Here is a 26,975-nt window from a genome sequence, read left to right as displayed (position 1 = left end):
CTGTAACCAGAAGGTTACAAGTTCGATCCTGACCAGGGGCTCAAGGTTGACTCAGCCTTCCATCCTTCCGAGGTCGGTAAAATGAGTACCCAGAATGTTGGGGGGCAATATGCTAAATCATTGTAAACCGCTTAGAGAGCTTCCAGCTATAGAGCGGTATATAAATGTAAGTGCTATTGCTATTGCTATAACATACATGGCAGGGCAGAGGGCTAGCCTCTCCGCACAAGATCAATGTTGTCCGACAGGCTCTGCCACTCATGTGGCACATGAGCCACGGCACAGTGAGCAGCAGAGCAGGTAGCCAGGAGGAGGAAATCCTCTGGCATCCATCAGTGCACTTCACCAGTAGCATGGTGCATTGGGGGGATCCTCCCTCTGCCGTATGCTCTTGCTGCCTGGCTCAGTATATGCTCGGTGTACATATGACCCTGGCTAAATACTGGGGTGAAAAATAGGGTTCAGTAGGCAGGGAGAGCTAGGAACAGGAGCGATTGCGGCACTCCATATGAGCAGCCTGACCTACGCTGGGCTGTCCTAGCCTGGTCTTGAGAACAGCCTAATAGTGTTTCTGGAACAGCGATACTATGCTGCACAAAAATTGGTTTTGAGAGGACTTTCAAAAGCAGATTATGATAAGTACATGGAAGGCTGCTGTTCAGAGAAGAAAATCCAAAACTGAACTTTGGATCCTGGACTTGGTCTCCCTTTCTAAATCCTTAAGGAACACCTACGGCTACCCAGCATTGTTTTTGTATACTGTACTTTCATCAGGAACTGTCTGTATTAAAAACAAACAAACAAAAAACCCAAATACCCTTAAAAAAATAATCTCTCCTAAAAGAATCTTCTGCTACCCACCTGTCTTTTTAAAAAACATCCAAGAGAAGACTTCTGAGTATTGATCAAGTACCATATTATTATTCGCATTACAGCAGCTTGCATGTGTCTCAGATAAAACAAATCTCATGGAAGCTGTCAGTTCTTTCAGACTTTGACACTTTAGCCACAAGACCTTTTGGCAGGAATCCTGTGTACAAAAGACTAGCCAATTCATGCTGTCCAAAAGGCCTGATTCACAAAAACAATTTGCACCAGCATAGTAGCTTCAAATACAACTGAATGGACTTGGTCCATATGGTTATGGAAGATGGCTCTCTGAAAAACTGAAAAGAACCATTCCCTTTTTTTCAGTTTGCATTGACACAGTGAAAATCATGCCCTTAACCCTGGCTAAATGCCGGGGTTTAGTAGGATTAGGAAGGGTGGGAACTGCTTCATACATACTGCTTGCCATATGGGAACTAACACTATGAAGTTTGATTCAAGTGGTTACAGTCAGACCATCAATATAGTTACATAATTTGGTTGCACATTGGTTGGCTACTATTGATAACTAGGTAAAGTGACAATTGGGTGGAAAAAAACTGCACTAAAGCTGTGCAACATTTCTGAAGCTGATCTACAATGACTAATGTCACCATGGTGCAAGCACTGTGTATGTATGAACAAGCTCTAAGGCTGTTCAAGATAAACAATGAAGAAGTTGTTCTGGTAAGAACGAATCTGCCTATTTACCTTTCATTACAATCTTAATTGATAACTATCATCACAAGTTAGTTCACTAGCACTTCAAACATTTGTGTCTGCCATCTTGAATTGGGGTGGATGACATCATCACAAACTACACCACTGAGGCATGTCTATGTGTCCCTACAGGTGTAGCAAATTTGGTTAAAATCAATTAGGTGGTTCACAAGATAGCCCACTTGTGCCTCAAATGTTTATGTGTCCACCATCTTGAACTGAAGACATCATTACAAACTATTGAGGTGCTTCTATGTGTCACTACAACTGTACCCAATTTGGTCCCTATTGGTGCAGGCATTGCAAAGTTGATAGTGGGGAATACATGGACAGACGGACACACTCTCACAATGCGGGGTGATCTCATAAGCATACTTTCCTTAAGGAAATTAGGCTAAAATGTTGTTTCCATTTCAGCTGTCAGACAACTGCCCAAAATATATACAAACAAAACTCAATGTTTCACTTTCCACCTTAGAGTCTCATTTCAGGATCTCAACTACACAAACTGCATAGGCATCCACAGGACTCCTTCCAGGGGTGGGGGGAAAGCCTGTAATCTTATACCCATTTATCTGGGAGTATGCCCCATTGAATTCAATGGGACTGGCACAATTGTGGGGGTGGGACAACTCTTGTGTTTCTCCTGGATGCCCATGAAACTGTAGTTAGTGAGGTCGAGGTACACACTTGAAATCTAAGGCATCAGCAGAACCATCTATAAAAACACACAAAGATTCATCTTATGTATGAAACAACTTATATGAGCACAAACTACTGGTACTACTACTGACACTCATGAGAGATTCATAAATAGATTCATATTTATACGAGATTTGTAAAAAGTTACCCTCCATTTTTCACAACCTGCTTATTGGTTATGCCATGTAGGGGTTAGGATGTCAGCTATTAGGTTTGATGCTCCAAGAACTGCGGACATAATTAGAAACTATTACATAGAGAGAAATACTGTTTAAGAAGCACATAAAGTTGTGTGCATACAGAAAGTTATACCCCTCTAAAATTTTATCTTCTCATCCTTGAAACAGATGCATCAAAATGCCTTCCTGTAACTACATGAAGCTATGTTATTTCATTTTATGTATGTATGGTTTTATTGGGTAAGGCAACATTGGCCTTGAAGAGTGGAGATCCTGAATCTAAAGTTGCTGCAAATAAGTCATATGAGAGTTTCTGTAGATATATTGAGTGAACTTCAAATATTTCCCTGTTTATTCCTATACTACTTTAATGAATTTACAGTTTTTAGTAACAAGTTTACTGTTCTAGTATTTGGATGACTATGATGCTCACTCCAACTTTTTTTTGTTGTTTTCTTATTACAAAGTCTATTTATTGACCTTTCTAGCTGCTTGTCTCAAAAGAGATTTGCTCCCTTGCAGGGGATTATTAAATTCTTATTCTCTTTTATAGGTGTATTTATTTTATGCTTCCTTTATGGTCGGTTTGAAGTCAGTGGGCCGTCAACAGGAGGCAAATAGCCCATTGCTTTCAGGATCAAGGACATGGCTTTCCTTAAACATGTACAAGAGCAAGCTGTAGAAAGAGACAACATGGAGAGCGAACTGGGAAAAGGGCCTTTCAGCTCACTCGGAATGAGAGTCAAGTCACTTGCTATGGTAAAACAGAACAGTTCAGAAAGAGGTGGAACACCAGTGTCCAATATAATGATGGACTGTTGTCTTCATGTCCTACCTGCAGGTTTCTCAAGTGCAGCTTGAGAAACAGGGTGCTGGGCTAGATCCTTCTTAGGAGTAACAATAAACGTTCGCTTATCTTCAGAAATAAGATCTTCAACCCAAGGAAATGATAGGAACTCTTGTTAGGGTGCTGTGACCACTACTTGGCATCCACAAGCAGAGCTGAAACTAATAGTACCCAAAAGAAGAAAAGGTGAGCCCAGATGTTGCAAGAACTGATGTAGGGCTGGTTCAGATGAACAGGAACCACTAAATATGAGAAGGATGAGGCTGTGCAGAGAACACACCGACCCAGATGTCCTTTAACTGCATGAAAGGGACATTTAAACAGGATTTTGAAGTGTGTGTGATTCAGATCAACGTTCCTCTCATACAATTAAACGATGTCTCAGTAGGATGTTGGGATGCCATTCAGTGATGCCAGGATGGGTGTGCTCTTGGTGTGACCCCATCTGCCCCATATGTAGCAGCTGCTGTTCATCTGAAGTGGCCCTTTAATGATTACTATAAAAGGAAAAAAAATGCTTGATGCATATTGTGCTCTATCTCTTCAGAGACAACGGAATTAGATAAAAACTGAATGCTATATTGCATAATATTCCATAGAATATTCAATATCTTCACATTAATATGAATCAAAACTTTTATAGAACACATCTTTAAAGATTCATGAATCACATCAAATGATATCTGTATATACATAGTTGTGGGACTAATCAGTCCCCCTTTAACAGAAGGGACTAATGTTAAAACAGTGTGTTAGAACATCTGCCATTGTGTACATTCAGATTTTATTTTATTTTTTGAAACCTACACAGTATTAAATATTTTTAAGATAAGATGGATTGATCCGTCTCTCAATCTTCATAATAATCTTAAGTAGTTCTGTTTGTATACTTAGTCAATGACACATCTGTTAGTAAAACCATTTTTTACAAGCTGCTACAACAGCCTCCAACAATGAAATGAACCTGTTCTGTGACAAATAATTTCCAGATTATAATCTTAAAGGTTAATTAAAAAGCACATTCCGCTTACTAATTATTTCAGCCTTTTTCTCAGGATAATCCCAATCTTCCCTTCACCTCTTTTGTTCCAGCTCTAAGTTAAGATGTAAACTCCATGGTTTGTTTAAACCCCAAATTTACAGCTTGTCCAAACCCAGAGTTGTGCTTTAACTGTTTACAAACCATCAATAAACCAGCATTTAAACCCAAGTTCAAGTCTCTGAGGCTTTTCTTACAATCAGTCGAAACCAGGCTAGGAAAGCCAAGCCTGGTCCTCGCTGATCGTAAGAACTGCTGGGAACCGCTGGGAACTGGCAGCAGCAAATCCCACTACGGGAGTTAGTACTCTCTTAGCCCCATTTTTAACTGTCTGCCAGCTCTGGCTGCTTGCAGCCAGGGCTGGGAGATTGTGGGGCTCCTGGCCAGCTTTGGGGAGGGGAGGAAGGATCCCAACAATGCACTGTGCATTCATGTGGTGCTCGCTCTATCTATCTATCTAATTGATTTATTCAATTTATTCGATTTCTATACCAAAAGTGGCTTAGGGTGGTTTACATAGAGAAATAACAAATAAATAAGATGGATCCCTGTCCCCAAAGGGCTCACAATCTAAAAAGAAACATAAGATAGACACCAGCAACAGTCACTGGAGGTACTGTGCTGGGGGTGGATAGGGCCAGTTACTCTCCACCACTAAATAAAGAGAATCACCACGTTAAAAGGTGCCTCTTTGCCAAGTTAGCAGGGATTATCGGAGTTCCAGAGGCAGGGCAATGCTTGCCTGCACTGACCCTCCACGCTGGTGGGTGCAGCCTGATGCCGACCTGCCCACCCAGCAAAGACAGAGGGATCATCTGTGTGGAGGTTAGTGCTAGCAGCCTTCCTCTCTGGTTTCCCTTAGGCCTATCTCTCTGATCATGAGAAAGGGCTCTCTATTTCAAATACTGCATAATTGTGATTTAGAGCCACAGAATTGTGATTTAAGCAAACCATGATGTGAGAAGTAAGGGGAGGGAAGAGGAGAGATCAGGCGCAAAGGAAGGGTGGGAGGAGGTGGTAGAACATAGGGTCAGGTTTTATTCCCAACCAAAAACCCTTGGTTTATTCAGTCATCTGTACCCATATATTGCCTCTCTCTCAGCATCAGAAGGTAGCCTGATAGAATAGCACAGGTCTCATGTCCAGGAGATCTCCAGATGATGCCTTGGATGAGTTCCCACACTGATAAAAAGATTTTTTAAAAAGAGGGTGGAATACCCATGTCAGAGCCAGAAAGACTGAGCACCACATGGCCCAAGTGACCGGCTCTCACAGGATACAGGTTAACTTTTGCATCAGCCTTTCCATGATCTTTCAACATCCACAAATTCCAGCTTGCTTGTTTGATTGCCTGCGCCTGCTGGTTATTGCCCAGCACCACTTATGGCCCACTTTCTCAACTGTCTGCCTCTTTCTTTACAGCAGCAGTCACCCAGCTGCATGGGACCTCAGACAAGCCTGCCACCTTACATATGCTTGGGCTTTGGTGCCCAGAGAGTGGAGGAATTGCAGACCCTGAGATGTTCCTCCCCTTGACTCCCCTTCCCATTCAGAGTTTTTTCCTGAGGCTGCTCAGTTGAATAAGAAGTGTTAATATTCTACTATTCCTATGTATGTTCTGAGACCAATGTATTTGTCCAGAATTCTTTGGTTTTGTGCAAAGTGTCCCTTCTTTATATTCCCCATCACCAAAGGACCCCTTATGGGAACCGGCACTAAGTATGCATGAATTGAGACCAACCATGTAGCCTCTGCTGCATGTCCTGTCATCTTAGTAATGACTCCTGGTGAGGAGTTTATATAATACTGTGGGCATGTTGTTAATAGCTGAAGAATTTATAAGAACCCTATGCTCCTTAGTGGTGTGGTGGAAAAGGTGGTTTTGGAGTGTTCTCCTATCCACTGAGGATATTCTCACGATCAGTGGAAAGTGGGCTAAGGGAGCTTAGCCCACTTTCCACGGATCGTGGGAACTACCGGGCTTGCAGGCAAGCCCGGTTTCCCCAAAGCCGGTAACTTGCTGAAATACCCCCTCCCCTTAAATGGGATTAGCAGAGTGAGTACTCCATTTTTTAAAATTGTGTATTGCCGCGCCACAGCAACACATGAGGAGACCCCTGCCAGCAGCCTCCTGGGCTCGGGGATCTCTCCAGCATGCCCTGAACACTCAAGCAGGGCATCCTGGAACTTCCAGGGGCTGCACGGCCCTCGATCTCCACAGCCCCTGCCGGCTCCATGATGGAGTTGGCAGTCATGTGGGAGGCCGATCCAGCCACCCAGGGCTGCAATAGTGATCGCCTGCGGAGAGAGCGGGCTAAGCCTGCTCTCCCTGCAAACCCCCTTCCGGCGAGTCTCACTGATAGTGAGACTTGCCTCACTGATTGTGAGACTCACCTCACTGAGTTCTACGAAATTAACTTACTACTAGCTGAACCGGCACACAGCATCTGCACCGCTAGTCTCTCCTTGCCGCTTCCCCCAACCTTCCGCCCCAATCTATAACCAGTCATTTTCGCCCACTGGCTGCCTCCTTTGCCAGGGCCCACTGCCTGCTCCACCAGTCTCCTGCCTCCCAGCCACCATGCCCACCACAACAGCCCCAGGTGCTCGCCAGCCTCCACCTGGCCATTTTCAGGAGCCTGCTGCCACCACTGCTCGCCCAGCTGGGCACCTCTTGGCGGCGCGGCTCAACCGCCCACCACCTCTTCTGCTTCTGCCGCTCCTCACTAGCCCACCGCCACCTCTTGCCCAGCCGGGCTCCTCTCCTCTCCTCCTCTCGCTAGCCCCCCCCCAGCTGCCAGAGCAGCACCCCCTTGGCCTCCTCCTCCGGGCAGGCTCCTACAAACCCCAACCAACGTTTCCAATCCCTCAGTCCTGAACTCTCGCAGCGTGTCGCGAGAGTTTCTCTGCCAAATCCTGGGCACGCATGGTCCCAAGAGAATTAAATATATAGATTTTACACTATCATTGGTGCTGTGACAGACAGCTTAACATCTTAGGATACAGACTGTCCTCTCTTTCCTTAACATGCCCTGATGCAAATTTTTGGGCTCAGCACCAATTACATCAGTATAACTTTACAGTGGTGTTAACCTGTTACACCAGTGAAAAATATGTATGCCAAATTCTATTCTACTCAAATCAAATTTTTCAAAGCATAAGATTGCACCCTATTTAGTCACTACTATGAACAAATCTCTCTCTTCCTCATACAGGAGGACCCTGATATTCCATTCCACACTACAACTGCTTTTACGGAAATTGTGAATATCAAGGCATTGGGGAAATGGGGAATTAGGGTTTACGTTCCCGGTTTGAGGAAAATCTAAAAAAACCAAACCATTGAATTTTGGGGGAAGGGATGTGGGGGTAAGCTGCCTACCATCTTAGCTGCTCTGCTTGAGTCGTGCTGTGTCCCCGAATGCCTCCAAAGCAGCCAGAATCACCATATATTCATTTTCTTAAAAAAAAAAAAATGGAGCCATCGTGAGGCTCCGAAACTCAAAATGGCAGCCAGAAATGACTTTCACAGTCAGTTCTGGCTACCCCTGATTTGGAGATACGCAAGGTTGATGGGTTCCACCCCACCCCCCCACTGGGTTTTGCCACATATGCCGAGGTAGGGTGTCTATTACCCGACCACGATATGCAAATCCGCAAATATAGAGTCCATGGATATAGAGGTCTTTCTGTATTTCAAATGTAGTCACAATAATTTAAATAAAACTTCTGCGGAGTACACAGACATACTGTACATATATACTGTATAGCTCAGCATTTAGTTCAGCTACCTAACATCACTAAAAGGAAACAGGTATATTTATTTAGAAAATCCAAATTAATATACAGGAACTTTGCATTACTTGCATGAATGGATTTTGATACTGTCTGTTTGCAGATCTTTTTGGTATCGATTTAAAGTTAAGTACACTAACATGGTTACTTAATGGCATTTTAATGAACCTACATTGTAGAGAAAAATCTCATGTCTAAACAAGTTAAAGAGCAGGATGGTTCTGCTGCCCTCTGCTGATGAAACCCCTACCATCATGCACTTGCTTCCAGGAAAGCCATATTTCAGGGAAGTGTGGGCTTGTGTTTTATTGTTCATTTCAAATCTGGGGGGTACAAGTACAGGTCCTTGTATGTGTAGGACAGTATTGTGCTTAGCATTTTGCATGGCAGACAACTTTAACCTAAATGAAGAGGAAGACACTGTTTCTTACAACATCAGAATAATCAAATCCTAAAGCAGAAACCATTGAGACAGGCAGCAATCTCTAGACAAATTGACATGAAGGTCAGTGGCATTCTAAGCAACTTGGAAGATTGAACTTGGAGGCGAAAAGGAAGACTCCCCAGGGACTCTTACTAGCTACAGGTATGTCAAGATGACAAAGCATTCCCTACCACATGATGTATTGACTGAGCTTTTCAGGCCAAAGGAAAAATGCTGTGACAACAGCAAAAGTGAAAATGTGCAATTACATATCAGAAAGAGCCATGTTAGTTTAGTTTGAAGAAAAACAAAGATCCTAACTGCACTTTAGAGGCTAACATTTCAGTTGTTTTAAAAGCATAAACATTTAGCAGGCTGCATCCAATTTCATCAGAACATGAAGCAGAACAATTAGGACACGTAGCAAATCTTACAGACGCTTGATCTTCAACAAGCAAAACAATGTGGAAGACCTTCTGTGACTTTTGCCTAGTGTGAATAGCATCCAGCTAATTTTAACTATGCCAGCAACCCTGCCCCAGAAAGAGTCAAGCACAGTAAGTTGACAGAGTTCCCAATCCCATGAGTCTCATATTCAAATGGTAAGCAACCAGAAAGATGTTCGCATCTTGCCTTCTTGTTGGTATCATGCAGTTTGTATAGCATTTACACTGGATTTTACACTGGACACCCATTCTTAGAAAGCTTGCCATCAAAGTCCTCTCCACCCATGCACAACTCTCCTCATGTCATTTTTATTTTTTTAAGGAAGCAGCTCTGAACAACACATATTCCATGCCAGATAGCCAATGTGGGTACCTCACTGCTTGCCCCTTACTCACACAAGCTCTGGCACAGGAATATAAGAATACCGTAGCTGTGCAAGAAATAAAGCTGGGAGCTCTTCTACAGTGCCTTTTCTGTTCACAGCATCCTAATGCTTGTATTTAAGAATACTTTTCTAAAAAAATCTTCCGATTTTGATGGGCAGGACCATCTTTTTACTTAAAGTTTTTTTAAAAAATAATTTATCTAATAAAACATACAGCATTATCACTACTGCAACAGAATACGTCAATTAGAGAAAACATTTCGTATTTCACCATTCTTGTTTTCATCCTGCTCTATTACATGAGAAAGTCAACATAACTCAACAAAACTCTTCAGATTACATAGCCATAGCAAACTTCATAGTACTGGCACAACACCTTTCCACCTTAATAAAGCCTCCCGATCTACTTTTCTGTTCCACTTCAGATGTGTTACAATTCCATACAGATGTGCACACAGTGACAAAAACAAATCCTTTAGAACAGGCAATGTCAAGTTCTGAAAGGTTGGTAGATTTAAATTTTCTACAGTTCATAACACAACTGATCCTGGAAAGACCTTATAATGTCAACAGAAGGTTATATATGAACATCTGTACTGTGTATGTGTGAGGTGGCTTTCAAGAACTGCAGTGCTTTTAGAGATTTTGCCAGTTAAGATAATTTCTGTTTTGTACTAAAATGTAAACTAGGCAAAAGATCTGAAAAACAAATGCAAGCTATTGTGAGCATTTATACAGAATACAGAAGGGAAGAGAGGTTTGTTGTTTTGTCAGACTACGCAGGCTTTTAATATCTCTAGTCATTCAGACTTTCAATTGAGATTTATTAACCTGTCAAAACACAAACAATTTTACAACATACCCAACTGCAGTTCATTTTAGCACATTTATTGCTCTATAACCAAAAGCATCCAGTTTCATCTTTAAAGAGACTAAAACCTTTTTCTGCTCCTTGAGACAAGACAGCAAACTTCTATTATGAGAACATTCTGAGGACAGAGGCAGCGACAGAAGTAATCATGAAGCGATGCAATTCTCAAGGTACAAATTAAAATAAATTGAATTATACTTTTCAGAATTTTTATTAAGAAAACAACCTGTTATTTTAGGGGCCTAATTCCAAGAAACACAAATGATGTAACCTTAAACACCAAATTGTAAGCAATTTCCATTGAAATCAACAGACTAAGGGCCCCTTGTTTTGTTTACACAGTGAGGATGTGTAAACAGTTACTTCCAGTGAGTGTTGCTGGTGTCTATCTCATGTTTCTTTTTAGTTTGTGAGCCCTTTGGGGATAGGGATCCATCTTATTTATTTGTTATTTCTCTGTGTAAACCACCCTGAGCCATTTTTGGAAGGGCTGTATAGAAATCAAATGAATGAATGGATGTTTAGCAGTGAGGTTTAGCCGTGAGGAATGGGTCACAGCACATCTGGGCAGGCAGAGTCCACACAGGGAATAAGATGGGTTCAAGGAAGCCTAGAGCAAATTACAAGGAAACAGAGCTTGAGGGCAAAGCCTGAGAGGACTCTTGCTCCAGCACTGGATGCTGCAACTGAAGTGTTCTGCAGTTGCCCTCCACCCTCTTCATGATCTTATTCATGAAGACCTCCACTCTCTTCATGATCCTATTCTGTCTCATCCTTTCCAGTTGTGTAGAACCTTTCCACTTGTGAAACCTTTGCCCATGCCACAGGGATACCTCTGCTGGCTGCCTGCCTAGCGCTCTGCTGCTGTTGCTGCATCTGGGCCCTGATTTGGTGGTGCAGTTGTCACTAGAGGTTTGGGAGAACACTGCTGGTTCCCCAGTGGGGCTGGGCCTGGGATTTCTGGGTAGCAGTTCTCCATTGCTGCGTATTTGTCCGTGTGTTGTGCAGTGCTGTGAGGGGGTCCTGCTGGTTGTTGGCTTCTCCGCTGAGGACTCTCTGGAATCTCCATAGATGGGGTTCCTGACATCAGGAAAGTATCAGGCTGCAGTGTTTGTCAAATAACAAAGGTGATATGGGAAGGGGATTGTACACCCAGAAATGGCTATCAACAGTCTTGGTAGACAAAACCTTGAGGGATCTTCCATCAAGGATTAATTAAAGAACATTGGACAGAGCAATGGAATTATTAAGACTACTATGAATTTGAGCATGGATATTCAGCCATTGCACTGAGCGGCAGGTAAACCTTTTTTCCCCACTTTTAATATCTCATATGATCTTAAAGCAACTGCAGTACATTTTGTCTGATACACCAAAGTTTCATTCAGCACTGACACTGAAATCCTTTTATTAAAATATAAAACTTTCACAGATGAATTTCTTCATCCTTGGAGTGACATTGAGCCTGAAGCACTTTTCCAGTAATCGCATTACGCAAAGCCAAAAAACACATACTAGTCTTACATGGTGAATCTAAGGATCCGTCATACTGATTGCTTCTGTTTTTAACAACTGGGAGAAAGTGGAAGTTTAAGGGTTTTTTTTAATGTTTTGAAAAATGATACTTTGATTTCTCAGAACCATTTAAGAATGTTGTTTACAAAAAATATTGTTTGAATTGTTTCATGTCTGTCTACTTCCTTACATAGCAATTCCACCTGGGAAGAAACAGCCCCACAGAATTTTATTTATATATATATATATATATATATATATATATATATATATATATATATATATATTCTCTTTACATTGCAAAAAGAACATGTATTCAGTATCAGTAATCCAAAAACCTTTGTTTTAAAATGAAACTTAAGCTGTTCTACATTTTACTCATGTCCTAAAAAGAAAGGAAATTGCAACTTAAGGTGCCCATCTGAACTTCGCCCCGTATAAGCTTTGTACATTCTGCTGTCAGATGATGTCTTTAGAAATGAAGCTCCATAAACCCACATTTTGTCTTGGTCTTTCAGTTGGACACAGGCCTAGGGAGCAACATATCCAGGCAGACATTTAATAGGTGCAGTTTCCCTAATCAGTTCCTAGAGATGCCCCTGATGAATTTCTGCCTGAAGCATCTCTGATCAAGGCAAAGTGTGGATCTCAGGCATACACAGGTGCAGAGAGGTGCACACAGGTGCAGGCAGGCTCAGAGAGGAGTACACAGGGGTGCACCCCTCACCCGTTTCAGCATGCTCCTCCTCATCCCAGCCCCAGCAAGCCGGCGTTCCCTACCATGGAACCCTACCGGCTGCCCCATCTGTGCATGTGTGGACTCCGCACATATGTGGCCATCTGAACCCTGGGGGTGGAAGCCGGGGCAGTTAGCAAGGAATGCTAGCTTGCCAGGGCAAGCAGCGGGCAGGAGTGGTGGGCAGGAGCCTGGCAGAAGGCCCCAAGGTTGGGGCAGCAAGTCAGCAGAACTGAGTTGTGGGCAGGAGCATGGCAGCGAGCAGCAAGTCAACCACCATGTTTATTGTAGGCAGCACTGTGGGCACTGTAACCTCAAGCTTGATACTGCACAGAGTTTATTAATACTAACTGCATTTCCCCACCTCTTAACAATGCAACTTTGAGGATCAACAAACAATTGGGCCCTAGGGGATATGCAAAGGGCACTTTTCTGGCATGCAGTCTAAAGGCTGAAACTATTCAAATGAACTACAGAATCATTCAAATAACACTTCCTCAGCCTGAAAGAATGTTGTCAACTCTTTAAACACCTATTCAAAACAAGAAACACTTTAAACTGCTCTATCTATGCCATTTTCCAATGGTTCTTCACCATATCTGTAGGGATGGTGTCTCTTATCACCTAGTGAATGTGTGCTGTGGCCAAGCAGATCAGACAAATGGTTTTGGCTCTATAAGCAATATAATGTTCAAGGCTTATAATGGTGGAATGCTGAAAACTCTCGCCAGCGTAATTATATAGGTGCTATTGCTCCCGTATAATGTACATTCATCAATTTTGGCTTGGTTCTATAGCCAGACATTATTTGCTGCCACGGGCCCTTTATTTACCCACGAGGCTTCTGTCATGATGTGAGAAAGGATTGTGAATAGAATTATTCATTGAGGTGAAATTCAAGGAAGAGAAAAGCAGACTGAGAGACTACACCCTCTTGTTTTGTCTTGTCAAACCCCAGCATGATATAACCCCCTGACTTCCAAGTCCTCTAGAATTGCAGAGGAGTCAGGAAAGTTTTTCTCATGTCACATCGGGTTATAGAAATAGCAGAAACAAGGTAGCCAAATAACTGGAATTTGTGAACTGACAATGACCTTAAAAGTTGGTACTGAAAGGCTAATTATACCATTTATGCCTTAAAGGGGCACAAATCTTGCTAGTCTTCGAAGTTTTTCAAAATTTGGGCATAATAGGCTTCCCAGTTCAGTCCTCAATAATTAATTTCTGTGCCATTCAAGGATATACGGGCTATGCTTTCATATCTCAGGGAAGGAGGCAGGTGTGTAGAAAAGGCTACCTCTAGCACTGCTATATCCATTTGTCAAGTCTTGAGAACTAATGCATTATACTCTAAACCACTGAAACATAACTAACTAAGAAAAGAGAGGGTAAGTGTAAAATATTTGGTGGAAGGCCTTACTATCTTCAATCTTGCAGAAAGTCTATGAAATGGCCTACTTTGGCTTTGTGAGGGTTATGCCATTTAGATAGCACCATGACTCAAAGGTCATCCAAGAAGCATTATAAATTCAGTTGGCGAGCTGCCTACATGGTGATGGTAGAGTGACCACAATGTCCAAGTATCCTATTGTCCTGTATGCCCCTGTCCAGTTTCCAAGTGGTTAGGTTCAGAATAGATTAAGATACATAACTAACCCTGGTCACAGAGGGTGTGTATATGTGTACGCGTGTGCGCGCGCGCACACACACACACACACACACACACACAATATTCCTCTGCAGTTACACTCAACAAACTCCAAACCAAAATAATATCCAAACTGATAGGTCTTGTAAAACTTCTGAAAGAGGCTCAGGCTTGAATTTTGACAATCTACAGTGGGGGCAATTTCATAACTGGGGACTATTCAATAAGGACACTTCCTGCGTCCTTGCTGTGTGAACTTGGAACAGAGATGGTATCATCAAGAGAGAGTCCTTGGTGAATCTCAGATATCGTAATGGAACAAAGGAACTAAGAGGGTCTCTAGTGCATGTTGGGTGCAAGCCATTGAGCTGTTATTCGAACAAAAAAGTCTAATTTCCCATTTTTATAAGTATTGCATTGAAGCTAAAGACACATTTGGCCTCCAAACAGTCCTTTATAAAGAACAGTTTGAAATCACCTTATAATTGCCCTCAATGCATGGCTCCTGCCTGCTGCACTAAATATTAGAAAGATACTTTGCCCTCTTCATGTAATAAATATTTTGTTATTAATAAATTGTGATGCAATTGTGGCATTGTTGCCAACAGAAGCATATTCTAACAATAATAATAATAAATAAATAAATAAATAAATCTTTGGCAGACCACAAAGTAAACTGCAGGAATGTGGAAACTGAAACATCAGTCTGCATTTAAAATCAAGGTTTTCCAATATGAAACTGCCCCTCCCCCCACTTTTTTGTGCTTAAAAATAAAGCCTATAATAACACAACAAAATACATTTGGCCTTTCAGAGTTTGCTGCAGGTATCTCTAGAATAATAAATTACAGAACAATAAAAATAATGCTAACAGAGCAATTCCTTGATTTAGTAGTCCTTTGTTCCAAGACTGTGAAGATGCACAGTTATGACAAGCACTGGGGCAATTAAAATGGCAACGTCAACTACAGAGAGAAGATCAATGCCACAGATCTTTTATAAAGAGAGGGTTTATTCAGGGCTTGCAGAATACATCTAAAACACATTTTATGAGAAAATTCCTGTAAATTAAACCTGACTATTTAATGATTGTTCTGTTGACGTTGCCAGAAGTGCTCAAAGTCCTGAAAGAGGGAAAGAGATAACTCAGCAAGAACTTCATCATAAGAGGAGTATTTCTTTGCTTTTTTCTCACCCTACTTCTTTTGTATATTATGTGATAATACCTATAATGAGCTTCCTAAAACAATTAGAAGTGTATCTCCAGTGACATGCTAATCCAAATCTAATGCTTTTTAGCAGTTGCTGCATGCTTTTACACCCGCACCACATGGCTCGGAAGAGGGCTACAAACCTAATTTATTATTCTGTATCATATTTCATCATGTCCCTTGCCAGCTGCTTGATATATTATCAGGACAAGTGCAAGCACATTCTTTTTTCCCCTTTACCCAGACAAAAATAGGGGCACCCCAAAGAATACAAGCAATTTATAACTTCTTTTCCATATACTATCACTAGTACCCGAGGAAGACAGTATTGCCAGAGATTCCCTGTACAATATTTGAATTATTGTGGATCTAGAGAGAGAGCAAAGTCAATCCACAAATAAGATATGGAGTGGAATAACATTGACATCTGCAATACTTAATAGCTAAAATTACTTTCAATGCATTCAATATCTCATTTTTCTCCTCACAGATAAATAAAAAGCTGACTCACTGGCAAGTGGAAACCTGAAGCCAGAAGTCTAATGATTGAAAGGAACTTTAAATTCCTTTTGTTTTCTCTTGTGTTTTTATTCACTCTGGAACTCAACTAGGGTCAGAGAAGAATTTCAGAAAGGGTGGATAGACAGACAGAAACAAAACCTTCCCTGTTTGAAAATTCCTAAATCGTTTTGAGCCAAACCCAACCTTTGCCTCAGCTTGTAAAGCTTGGCTTTACCAGTCATTGGGTATGCTGGTTTTTCTCCCAAACACACACTTCCACACACTATTTGAGTATATTTCATCACTGCAGAGAACTGGAACTGAATGACAGCATTTGACTTCTGCAAGCTTTCTTGACTTGTTCTACCCCATCCTTTCCCCAGTTTTTGAAAGTACTGCATAGAAAATAAAGGGAAGAAGGGAAGAGAGCCTTCCAAGAGTTGCCATTTAGAAATCTTGATAAGCCAGTTCATGGTTTAATTTCAACATGTCCAAAACCAAAACATATGATGACCTAGAGAATGAAGAGTATTTAACAGGCAAAAGATGACAAAGTAGTGACTGTCTGGATGAATCTTATACTAGCAGTGTATATAAGTACACTTTCCAGGCTTTGATTTTTATATACAATTCAAGGCCAGAGAGATTACAGAAAGTTCTTCAATAAACACAAATTGTCTCGTTGGTAGATTTCTTGCCTCAGTTTGTGCTTATGGACAAATGCTGCTCCCAAGTGGTCTTGGGAGTTGTAGACATTAGTAAGTTACAGTGTAATTGCTGTGGAATGAATGATATTCATGACAATTACTGGCACAGTTCAGGTAAGTAATGCTAGCCCTGTTCAGATACAGGTCTCTGAACTTGGGCAACTAATTGACAAATGCTTCTGGTACAGGATGAAGATATTACTCTAGCAATGTTATTCAGCAATAGTTCCAGGAGCAATTTTGAGTGAAAAGTTTTGACTGAAGAACTCTGAGCAGCAAGCAAGTTTTCCCCACAGGTGACACACTTTCAGACAACCTAACAAAAAATGGTTTGTTCATGACCCAACGCCTGCTGAGCCTTTGCACTCCCTCCTTGTAGCCTCCCCTCCTCTCCCCTCCCCTCTTCAGTTCAGTTCAGTATCCTGGTTTATTTAAGACACAGCTCCATGGCTCATCCAAATCCAGGAACTTTAACTATGGTTTACAAACCAGGATTTGTAACTGGAATATAATCTGGTTTTTTATTTTAAGAAGAAAGATAAACAATGGACCTATGGTTTAAACAACTCAAAAATGAAATGTCACAACTCTGCATGGGAAGGCAAGGAAATCGAGGGGAACATATGACTTTTCGGTAGTGCTCATGGCTGAACAAACCATTTCTTCTTTGGTTGTCTGAATCAGCCCAGTGTTTCGTGGGGTTTGTCAGTTAGGGTTTGTAATTTAACTGCATACTGGAGAACTGCAAATATTGTATTCCTGTAGTGGTTCAAATACTCCTGCATTGAGGTTATACAAGAGAACCTCCATATTTGCGGGGGTTCCATTCTCTACTACTACTGCGGATATGAAAATTGTGAAAATGGAGGCATTGAATCAATGTAGATATGGAAATTAGGTTCCTGGATATCAGGAAAATGGGCCCCCCAAAGGGTAAAATGGCCCTTTAATTACAGGGGAAGTAGCCTACCATGCGTCATGGGGCCACAGCATTCCAGCATTGCCCTCAAATATTTAAAAAATTGGCCCCAAATTGGCTGAAAGTCACAAGTTTTCCCCCTTTTTTTAGAAGAAGCCATTTTGCAGCTCCCAATCTCAAAATTGCAGCAAGAAATGACCTCCAAAATAATTTTCAGCCACCCCAGAATCATAGATACATGAGGTTAACCCTTTGTAGCCCCCCCCCCGGCCCGCTGTATACCAAAGTCATATGTCAATTGCCCAATTACGGATAAGCGAAACCACAGATACTGAGTCCACGATTAACTGTATAAAATTGATGGTGCAATGGCCACTGAGATGAAGTTACGTGACTCAACATGCAATGTAATGTTTCTCATACAATGCTAAGTTTCTGTATTGGTGAAATGCGAGTATGTTAACCAAGTGGTAGTGAAGCAACAGTGTTATTTCATCAAGATATAGCCAGACCTCAGCTCAACTGTCATGCCCCCACTCGAGGACACTGGAGAGCAGTGGGAGGTAGGCGACTTACTAGAAAGTGGGAGGGCACCTGAGGAGGAGTAGGCCGGTGATGTGAATGCGGAAGTAATTGAGACAGGCCAGGGTGAGTGTTTGCTGCAGGAGGAGCCAGCAGGGCCTGGTGATCTTTGGAGAGAAGGGTCAGGACCTGAGCCAGAGTTTGAACAGCCAATTTCTCCTTGAGGACGCAGACGGGAAAAACATCAGCAGCAGGTGAGGAAATTACAGAGGAGTAGTCGGCTGGCAAGAAGACAGCAGGATTGAATCTATGGCAGCTGGCAGGCGTGAAGTGTTGATTAAGTGCACGTGGCTGCTGGCTATAAATTGGGCAGCCTGTGCCTTGACCAAACTGCTGAAAACAACATGCCACATCTGCTTGGAGCTTTTGTCGGTGAGATTGTGACTTTGGAATTTGGGCTTCTTACTCCTCACTTTTGTATTCCTGGTGAGACTGTTAAACCTGACTATTTAGCAACAAAACTGAAACTCAAGCTACTGGCTACTGGGTCATATATTTCTGGCCAGCATCTTCTGTCGAGTGAGCTCGTGACATCAACACAGATTTGCTGTGAAATTGCAAAGCTTTCCAAATTAGGCTGTCAAACATGCAAGAAACTGCAATCTATCCATGTCTTCAACAATTACACGATTATTTTATCACTGGCCATGAGTATCAAGTCAGCTCACATTGTACCATGGTAACTCGCATGCTAAAGGATCAGTTGGAATTGGTTGTTGAATTGTGGAGACTCGGCTTAGCCACCAATTCACTAATATTAGGATACTTACCCTTCTCAGACTCAAACTAACTAGGCATTACCCCCCCCCACACACACACCCCAACTCAAACAGGCTGAGGTAAGGTGAATTTGATTGAATTTAAAGAGAGACCATATTCCCTCTTATTTTTCAGCAACAAAAAACAACAAAAACAAAAACCAGTGATTTTTTCTCTTGCAAGAGAAAACGACACAGGGCTCCATATCCTCTCCCATGAATGGGTACTATGACCCTCATTTGAAAAATGGGAATCAAGGCGACATATTTTACAGGTTTGTGCTGAATAGAAATGAGATCAATATTATGAGCTAGTATATGAAAAAAGGCAGCCTTCTCCTCCCCTAACTGCTGAGCTGGGCTGCTGCCTCCTGGTGCTTCCTTGTAAGTGCCATGCATCATGATGACATCAGACTCAGCACTGTGCAGCTCTTGTGACACTTGCAAACCAATAATGAATATCTTACAGGGGAAACATTAAACAATGCAGCCTTTAAGAGGTGAACGTAATTGGCAGCATGTTAGTTCATTAAATGGGAGTTGCATTAGGGCAGGACAAATTAGCCCATTACACACAGCTTGCAATCCATACGCCCAGAATCATATAAATAAGAGGCATCTAGGAAATGAAAGACCTGCCTAGGGAACTAGCACAATTATTTATTTACTTACAGATTTTGCTGCCAACTTTCAGTCAACAGTCCAGTTCAGCAATTTAGTCCAACATAATCTACTCATGCGGCTATAAAAATTAGTACGCAAAAATCATGTTCTGCTCAAGAACTCTCAACTTTCTAGAGTCATGCTTTCTGAATCACCATGAAGAAAACTGATAAGTGAAAATAGCAAGGTATTCTACAATAAGTAAGGTTTGTTTACATTCAATAGGCTTGTGAGACATCTTTACTTGGTTTCAAACTGAACTTCTTGAAACAGTAAAGATACTATGACATTCCTTACAGAATACAAAACTCATAAAAGATTACACAATATCATATTCCAATCTCTATTTAGAATAGCTTGCACTGCATGTAATACCTGTCGGTAAAAAAAAATACAACCTCTGTGTTTAAACTTAGCATTCAGATGTAGGCACTGGAAAGGAGAATACAAAGCAAATCAATATACAGTATATTTGCATTAAAAAACTTTACATACATAGAAGCAGGACCTTTGCCAATATTATCCTGCTTCTTTTAAATTATTACCAAATCTCTCTTATAACTTACCATTTTAACGAACAGAGATCACAGTATGACTTAGATTATTTATCACCACTGTCTCTATCACTATTATTATTCCTACCTTTTCTGGAGGTGGAGAAGGTTTAAATCTTTTTGCACAGACCAGAAACACATCAGGCTGTGGCTTGCCATCCTTCACTTCAGGGTCATCTCCCAACACAATATGATGAAATAAATTAAAGAAGTCTTTGTGTCGACTTGTTTTCATTTCAAATGTCACTCGAGATGAGCTAGTTGCAATAGCTATGGGGATGTTGTGTTGATATAGGTGGCGGATTAGTTTTTCAACTCCTGAAAAACAAAGATATATGAACACATGTTAAAATACACTTGGCGCAAAGTCAGAGGAAACAGATTTATTGATGCTGTTTTCTAGCCATAAGTTTGATCAGTTTCCTTACTTTCTACTAAAAGGATTAAGGAAAGATAACCTCGTTCAATTCCCCATATAGGTTTGCTTGCAGTAGAAAGAATTGCCTAAGACCATTCAGACACCTTCATTTCGGTTCAGTTATCACAAACCAGCTTGCAAATGCAAGGTTAGACAGTTGATCAGACAAAACCAAAATGGTCACTTTACTAGTAAAATGTTGTAAAGACTAGAGATCTAGAGCATAAATTCAGCAAAAAAACATTGTGCTAGCGTGTTCACTAGCATAAGGACACAGTTTAAGAATGTTGGGCACCAACAGGACTGTCTGTTTGCTACTAGTACTTGCAGTAGTACGTGTTGTAAAATTGTACAACATGGTTGAGCAATAACTGTTCCACATTACCACTGCACAACCCTGTACTAGAGAAGGTCTTCCATTAGTGGTTCAATCCCTAGTTATTGAACTAGTGGTTCAACAAAGGTCAAACCCTAGTTATTGAGGACCATAATCCCTAGCTATTGTCCCCTGCTGAGCAAAGAGGGAACTTTTTATAGTGGAGATTCTCTTTATTCAGCAGGGGGGGTACAACTAGCCCTATCCATCCCCAGCACGGCATTCCTGCAGTTGTTTGTGTCTATGTTTTGTTTTTAGATTGTGAGCCCTTTAGTGACAGGGAGCCTGTGTGTGTGTGTGTGTGTGTGTGTGTGTGTGTGTGTGTGTGTGTGTACTGCTTTGGGGACTTTTGTTGAAAAGTGATATATAAATATTTGTCATATTTGTGGTTGCACACCATCATGGGAGCACCACAACTTCACACAACTCCATAATCTTCCTGTGCAAGTGCAACTTTGTTTGTCAGAAATGTCAGACAGTATAACTAGACACAAACATCTGTTTCTCAACATGGTTGTTGCTATAGAGCAGGGCTGCCCAACTTCAGCTCTCCTGTAGATGTTGGCCTACAACTCCCATAATCCCTGGCTATTGGCCACTATAGCTGGGCATTATGGGATTTGTAGTCCAAAAACAGCTGAGGAGCCAAAGTTGAGCAATCCTGCTATAGAGCAAGGTAGAGGGGTGTGTGCGCATGCACACATGCATACATGTACACATTCAGACTCCTTCAAGGCTCAAAACAAGGTTTCATTCCTGCAACTGCTGCATTATATACATTTGTACAGCACTTTTTGAGTGTGCAGAATTATAAAAATCATCTTGATGTAACCCTTAGAGCAATCCTGAAGGCTAAGTGTTGTTATCCCTACATCAAAGGAGCTGAATCTGGGAAAAAGAAAGGAGGTCACTTAAGACTGTCTAGTGAACTCATGAACAGAGGAGATATTTCAATCCAGGAAGTCCTGATTTGTTGCTATTAGCCACTATGTAATACTTACTGTCATCATAATATAGTTACAGTCGTGATATAGTTTCATCTACATAAAAGACATTGAGCCGGGTCTCATGATCTGCTGAGCAGGTAGAGGGGGCTAAGCCCGCTCTCCCAGCAGACGATCACAGCGGGAGCCCTGGGTGGCTGGATTGGCCGCCCACACAATTGCTGTCTCCGTGATGGAGCCGGTGTGGGCTGGGGGAGAGCGGGGGCCGATTGACCTCCGGAAGCTCTAGCATGCCCTGCGCGAGCATGTAGGGCATGCTGGCGAGACCCCCGGAGCCAGGAGGCAGCTTTTTGCCTCCCCTCTGGGGGTTTCCTCGTAAGTAGCCATGGCGTGGAGCCGCACAGCCGCTACTCACGATAAAAAAACCCAGGTTTGCGGAGTGCTCGCTCCACAAACCCGGTTTTAGGGGAGGGATACTTGAGCGGGTTACCCGCTCTAGAACCACTGGGCTTGCAGCCGAGCACGGTGGTTCACACAATTGCAGAAAACCGGGCTAGCCGATATTATGCAATCGTGTGAATAGCCTCATTGTTGGTTTCCTGAAATATTTAGCCTATTTTTTGTAACTAGCATCCAAATACTACCCCCCCCCCGCGCGCTTTTCTTAAATCCTGCATTAGTGACTCTATGGAATTCCAACTCTGCCCATTCAGTAGTCAAAGAAGTGAACCATTTACAGTAACAACAATTCCTAGAAGAACAAAAAGGAAAGGTTGCATAAACAATGTAAAACAGGATGAGACAGACAATGAGAGAGAGAGAGACAGATCAAATCCTGGCTCCCTCACTCCTGACCCCGTCTCATCCTCAGATGGGCAAATTTGGTGGGCAGGGGCAGAAATACTGGGCATCACAACAGCTGAAGTCAGATTGCTAGATAATATTTCCCACCTCAGTTAGCTGTTAGACTCAAGAAGCAACATTTGTTGATTGTGTCTCTAATAATATATAATATATAAGTATAAGTTGTTAACACTAAATAATGTTATCTGGCATACAGACAGCCTAACTTTCCAGTCTGCTGGCACATATTCATCTCCGGGACAAACAATGATGGCTGCAGATTCTGACTACAAACAATGATGGCTGACATTCTGATTACATTTCCTAGAGGAAGTCCTATGGATATTTAGTAGTCCTTTCAAGTAACTACTGAGTAACTTAGTCTGGGTGTTAGCCACTAAACATAAACAGAGCAGTGATTAAAAAACCCACTCCAGGTATCCTGAGAAGTAAGAACGTCTAGCTAGCCTGTTCTACCATCCAGGGCTGGCTGAGAAGCTTTAGTCAGATACCCTGAATAGCAAAAAGCAGCTATTTGGGATGAGAAGCATAATGCTGGCTTCTCATCATAGTCGCATAACATCCAATCTCTGCTTTCCTGAGAAGAGCTGGCTGGCACAATTTAGAGCAGGGCTGTCACACTATGGCTCTCCAGCTACTCTTGGCCTACAGCTCCCACCATACTTGGCTACTGACTATTGGGACTGGGGATAGTGGGAGGTGTAGGCCAAGAGCAGCTGGGAGGGTGATTTAGTGTATCTAACATGCTAAAGGGTTTAGATTCCTGATTTAGTGTATCTGATATGCTCTAGGGTTATATCAGTGAGTAATTTGCTATTTGCTTCCTTGCAACTAAGCTTAGGGCTCCACCCTTATTGCTTAGATATCACTCTCATGAGATATTATATACCAGTACAGCAACAACTGTTATAATTAATGATATTTGTAGAGAAGTGAACTAATGCCACAGAACAACTTGTGCATATCAGATAGTTTTCAGCAATGCAGGTTTGTACTGAAATAGGATCAATTCCAGAAAACCAAGTATGTCCTTATGAAGATGAAACTATATTATGATTTTCTAGTTTGCATCAGAAAAAAATTCAAAGCATGGATAATGGAGTAGTAGAGTACAACACACAAATCTATAATGGAAAGCAGTGTGAAGTCACAGCTTGTCACATAAAAGCAATATAATTGGCAGCCATGATATCTTTAGAAATAGGTACTGTAGCACAGAGATTATTGATCAATACTTAGCAAATACAAAGAAGAGTATTAAGGTATTTAGCAGTATTTGTTAAGCTTAATATACTAAGCTGAAAGGATCAAGCTGAAAGGATCAAGTATAAGTGTCAGCAACTTTAAACAATGATTAATCATATGCCAAACTAAGAACTCTGAAAGGAGTTACACACAGCAAAAAATGACAAGATGAAAGTATTTCTCAAGAAATTATAGAAACTTGCAAAAAGGCATAGTTCAGTATTTTCCATCTGATAGTTTTGAAAACACAAAACACCACAAATTAAACCAAATTTTTGTTTGTTTTATTATTTGCCTGATCCCTTGTGCTTCTGTTTCCATCTTTAAAAACATTTCTACTGATAGCCAGGTGGCTAATTATTTTTAGGTTAGGTTTTGTGTTTTTTAACTTGTAATTACTTTGGTAATTACTTTGGTACTGAACATCAGTACCAATGATGTTTCTTTGATATGAAACATGGTTGGCCCGTGCTTCTTGGGCCTCCACGACACTGCATTAGCACTTTAAAGCCACTTAAGAGTTTGGACAGTAGAACGTTCCTGTTACTGTACTTAACCAAACATAGAAGTACTGTATCAATTTACATCTCTACAAACTATGTTAACTTTATTTCAAGGAACAAAAATTAGGAGATCTCTCTAGCCATTTAATAGCTTCTAAAACATTTTTTTAACCTATACAGTTCTTTACAATATTCTTTCTATATCTGTACTGCTATTTTAAGAAGTTATACAACTTTTATACAAATAAGCACTAGTTTAGCTTTTCACCTGGGAACTTGCAAATCCAGGTGAAGGGAGAAAAAGAATTGCTATAGGGAGCCTGAGGCTACATTCATAAAAAATAAAGCAGTCTCCACATCACTTAACATTTGCCTAAATATTTTATTCTTTCCCCTTTCTTTTGTTAAGTAGCATCTAATTAAATTCAAATGTAGGTGCTTTCAAATACTTGGGTATTCTGTGAAGTTTTGGGGAATACAAGGAATACTTGATTAATACCAATTTAAATTAAGGCAATTTAAATCACTGATTTAATTCTTGGACAGTGTCAGGGAGAATTGTATTCCATTTGAGAACAGATAGATAGATAGATAGATAAAACCATTTCCCCAACCTTCTGCTACTCCATGTTCAAGATATGGCTCAATCTTAATGATGTTGAGTGCCCTGTGGTGTTTCATCTTTAAATCCCCTGTACTTTTTTTTTTTTTAATTGCGGTTCATACTTGGGATGGCTTTGGGGATATATGCATGGGAAACTGAAATTATTATGCACTTACAAGTGCTATAAGTTAAAGATATCTCACAAAATGCTGTTTTAAACATTGATTTTTCTCTATTCCTATAGATACTGTGATCAAAACCTGTTCTTTCCAATTGTATCAAAACCTGCTCTTTCCCATTGTCATTGCCTTGAAAATAAAGCCCTGTCTTTTAAAAAAAATAAAATGTTAAGAGTGTGTACAAAAATATCACCACAGGGTTTTTATTTTGTGATGGGGGTGGGTGGGCGGGATAAGCAACCTGACAGTCACTGTAAACCTAAATTGCAGTGACATGTTTTTATTGCTTAGAACGTTCTTCGTGAACCATCAAGGGGTCGGTTCAGTTGACTCCAGCTGCAATCAGGATGGGGTTGCACCAAAAGCATGCCCAACCTGACATCACAGGAGAATGTCCCAACATGCTGTTGTGTAGAAGGGCAATTAAGATGCATGTCTCCTCAATTAAAAGGATGCCCTGACAGAATGCCCTCCAGTGATGTCAGAGTAGGCTCACCCTGGTTATGTGATGCAGCTGATTCTCATCCAAAGCAGCTTTTTAAAAAGAATAACAATAAAAAATTATAACTGTTTGCATTAACACTGTTTGCAGAGGTCATGTTGAACAATACTTATGCATTCTATTTTGGGGGATATTTTGACCCCCAATGTTTGCCAACTTTCAGCCACACCTAAGTAGATGACTTAATGGTACCTGTCACTCATCCCTTCAAACGACCTTTGTAACGTTTGTACAAATATTACCTCTAGGCACAGTGCCTGCTGTCAGTACTTAAGTACTGTAATTTCATATTTAAATATTGGAAATACAACCTGGCATCAATGCAGCAGTGGGAAATAATTTTTCTTGCTTAAGTTTACTTTCACGCAGTAGTTCTTCTTTGGTTATTGGAAGGTCCAGGACATCTCGAATGATTTCTGCTGCATCCAATGCTTTTTTGCCCATAACTAAAGATTTCACATCCCAGGTGTAGGTTTTTCCAAAACGGTCACAGATTTCTTGGAACGCGATGGTATAGAGGCGTTCGGTATCTATGAAGGGAAAAACAATTATATAATAGTGCCAGAATTTGCAAAGTCTAGATTTTCACTTACGTTGAACTAGGCCTAGATGTCAAGAGAACAGGCAGGTAGCAGAAAAAGGGAAGAAAAAAGAAAAATATTTTTGGATGTCTAAATTTAAGCTTGCTTAACATGGATATTGAAGTACTGCTCTGGTCACATACTGTAAGCTCCTTATCCAGGAATGGAAGAAGAGTTATGTTTATGTGAAGAGATGTCTCTAGCACAGTTCTTCACTCACAGAAGGAGCCTTTATCCATGAAGTGTTAAGTTTGGATTTCCAGTCATCAAATGAATTAATGGTGTGTCTGTTTTTAAGTTAGTCAAAACCTCTAGAATGGGGCACATTGCAGAATTATTGAAACATTTTCTGGATTTTTGTCCCCAGAATGTGTTGTTGAGAGGTATGCTGCCTTGAGCTTGGAGATCATATTTAGATAGCATAGCTAAACCACTGTAAGACCTGTTTTCAATTAATTTCTGCAAAAGATATTTCATGAATTGCTCTAAAATGTTAGTATATTATATAATGAATTAGTATTATTGGCCCACATATTTCAATTATTTAGCATTGATAATGTTACAAATATGATGCTAAAGAGTAAAACAGGCTCTTGTGTTTTACCTATATGCTGAGATTTAATGAAAAATAGGATAAAATTTCATTAAATAAGTAAAATAAATGTTTAACAAAATAAATACGTAAAGTT

The 26,975-nt window shown here is 41.0% G+C and overlaps 1 protein-coding gene across 4 annotated transcripts in view; it reads right to left on the bottom strand.

Annotated features, from left to right (window-relative positions):
* Window positions 1-26,975, bottom strand: part of PUDP (pseudouridine 5'-phosphatase) — a 99,275-nt gene that overhangs the window by 28,040 nt on the left and 44,260 nt on the right. For 2 of the 4 annotated variants that reach the window (XM_053310063.1, XM_053310062.1), the window contains exons 2-3: window positions 26,017-26,235; window positions 20,159-20,388 (exon numbers count right to left, since the gene is read on the bottom strand). In XM_053310063.1, coding sequence (XP_053166038.1) covers window positions 20,159-20,388; window positions 26,017-26,235 — 449 coding nt within the window. Of the gene's footprint in view, window positions 1-15,171; window positions 15,300-16,509; window positions 16,665-20,158; window positions 20,389-26,016; window positions 26,236-26,975 lie in introns of those variants that run through there. The other 2 variants (XM_053310065.1, XM_053310064.1) reach the window with 2 other exon arrangements.

The sequence above is a fragment of the Hemicordylus capensis genome, chromosome 3 (genome assembly GCF_027244095.1).
Source record: "Hemicordylus capensis ecotype Gifberg chromosome 3, rHemCap1.1.pri, whole genome shotgun sequence".
NCBI lineage: Eukaryota > Metazoa > Chordata > Lepidosauria > Squamata > Cordylidae > Hemicordylus > Hemicordylus capensis.
This window is presented reverse-complemented; position numbering and strand designations above follow the sequence as displayed.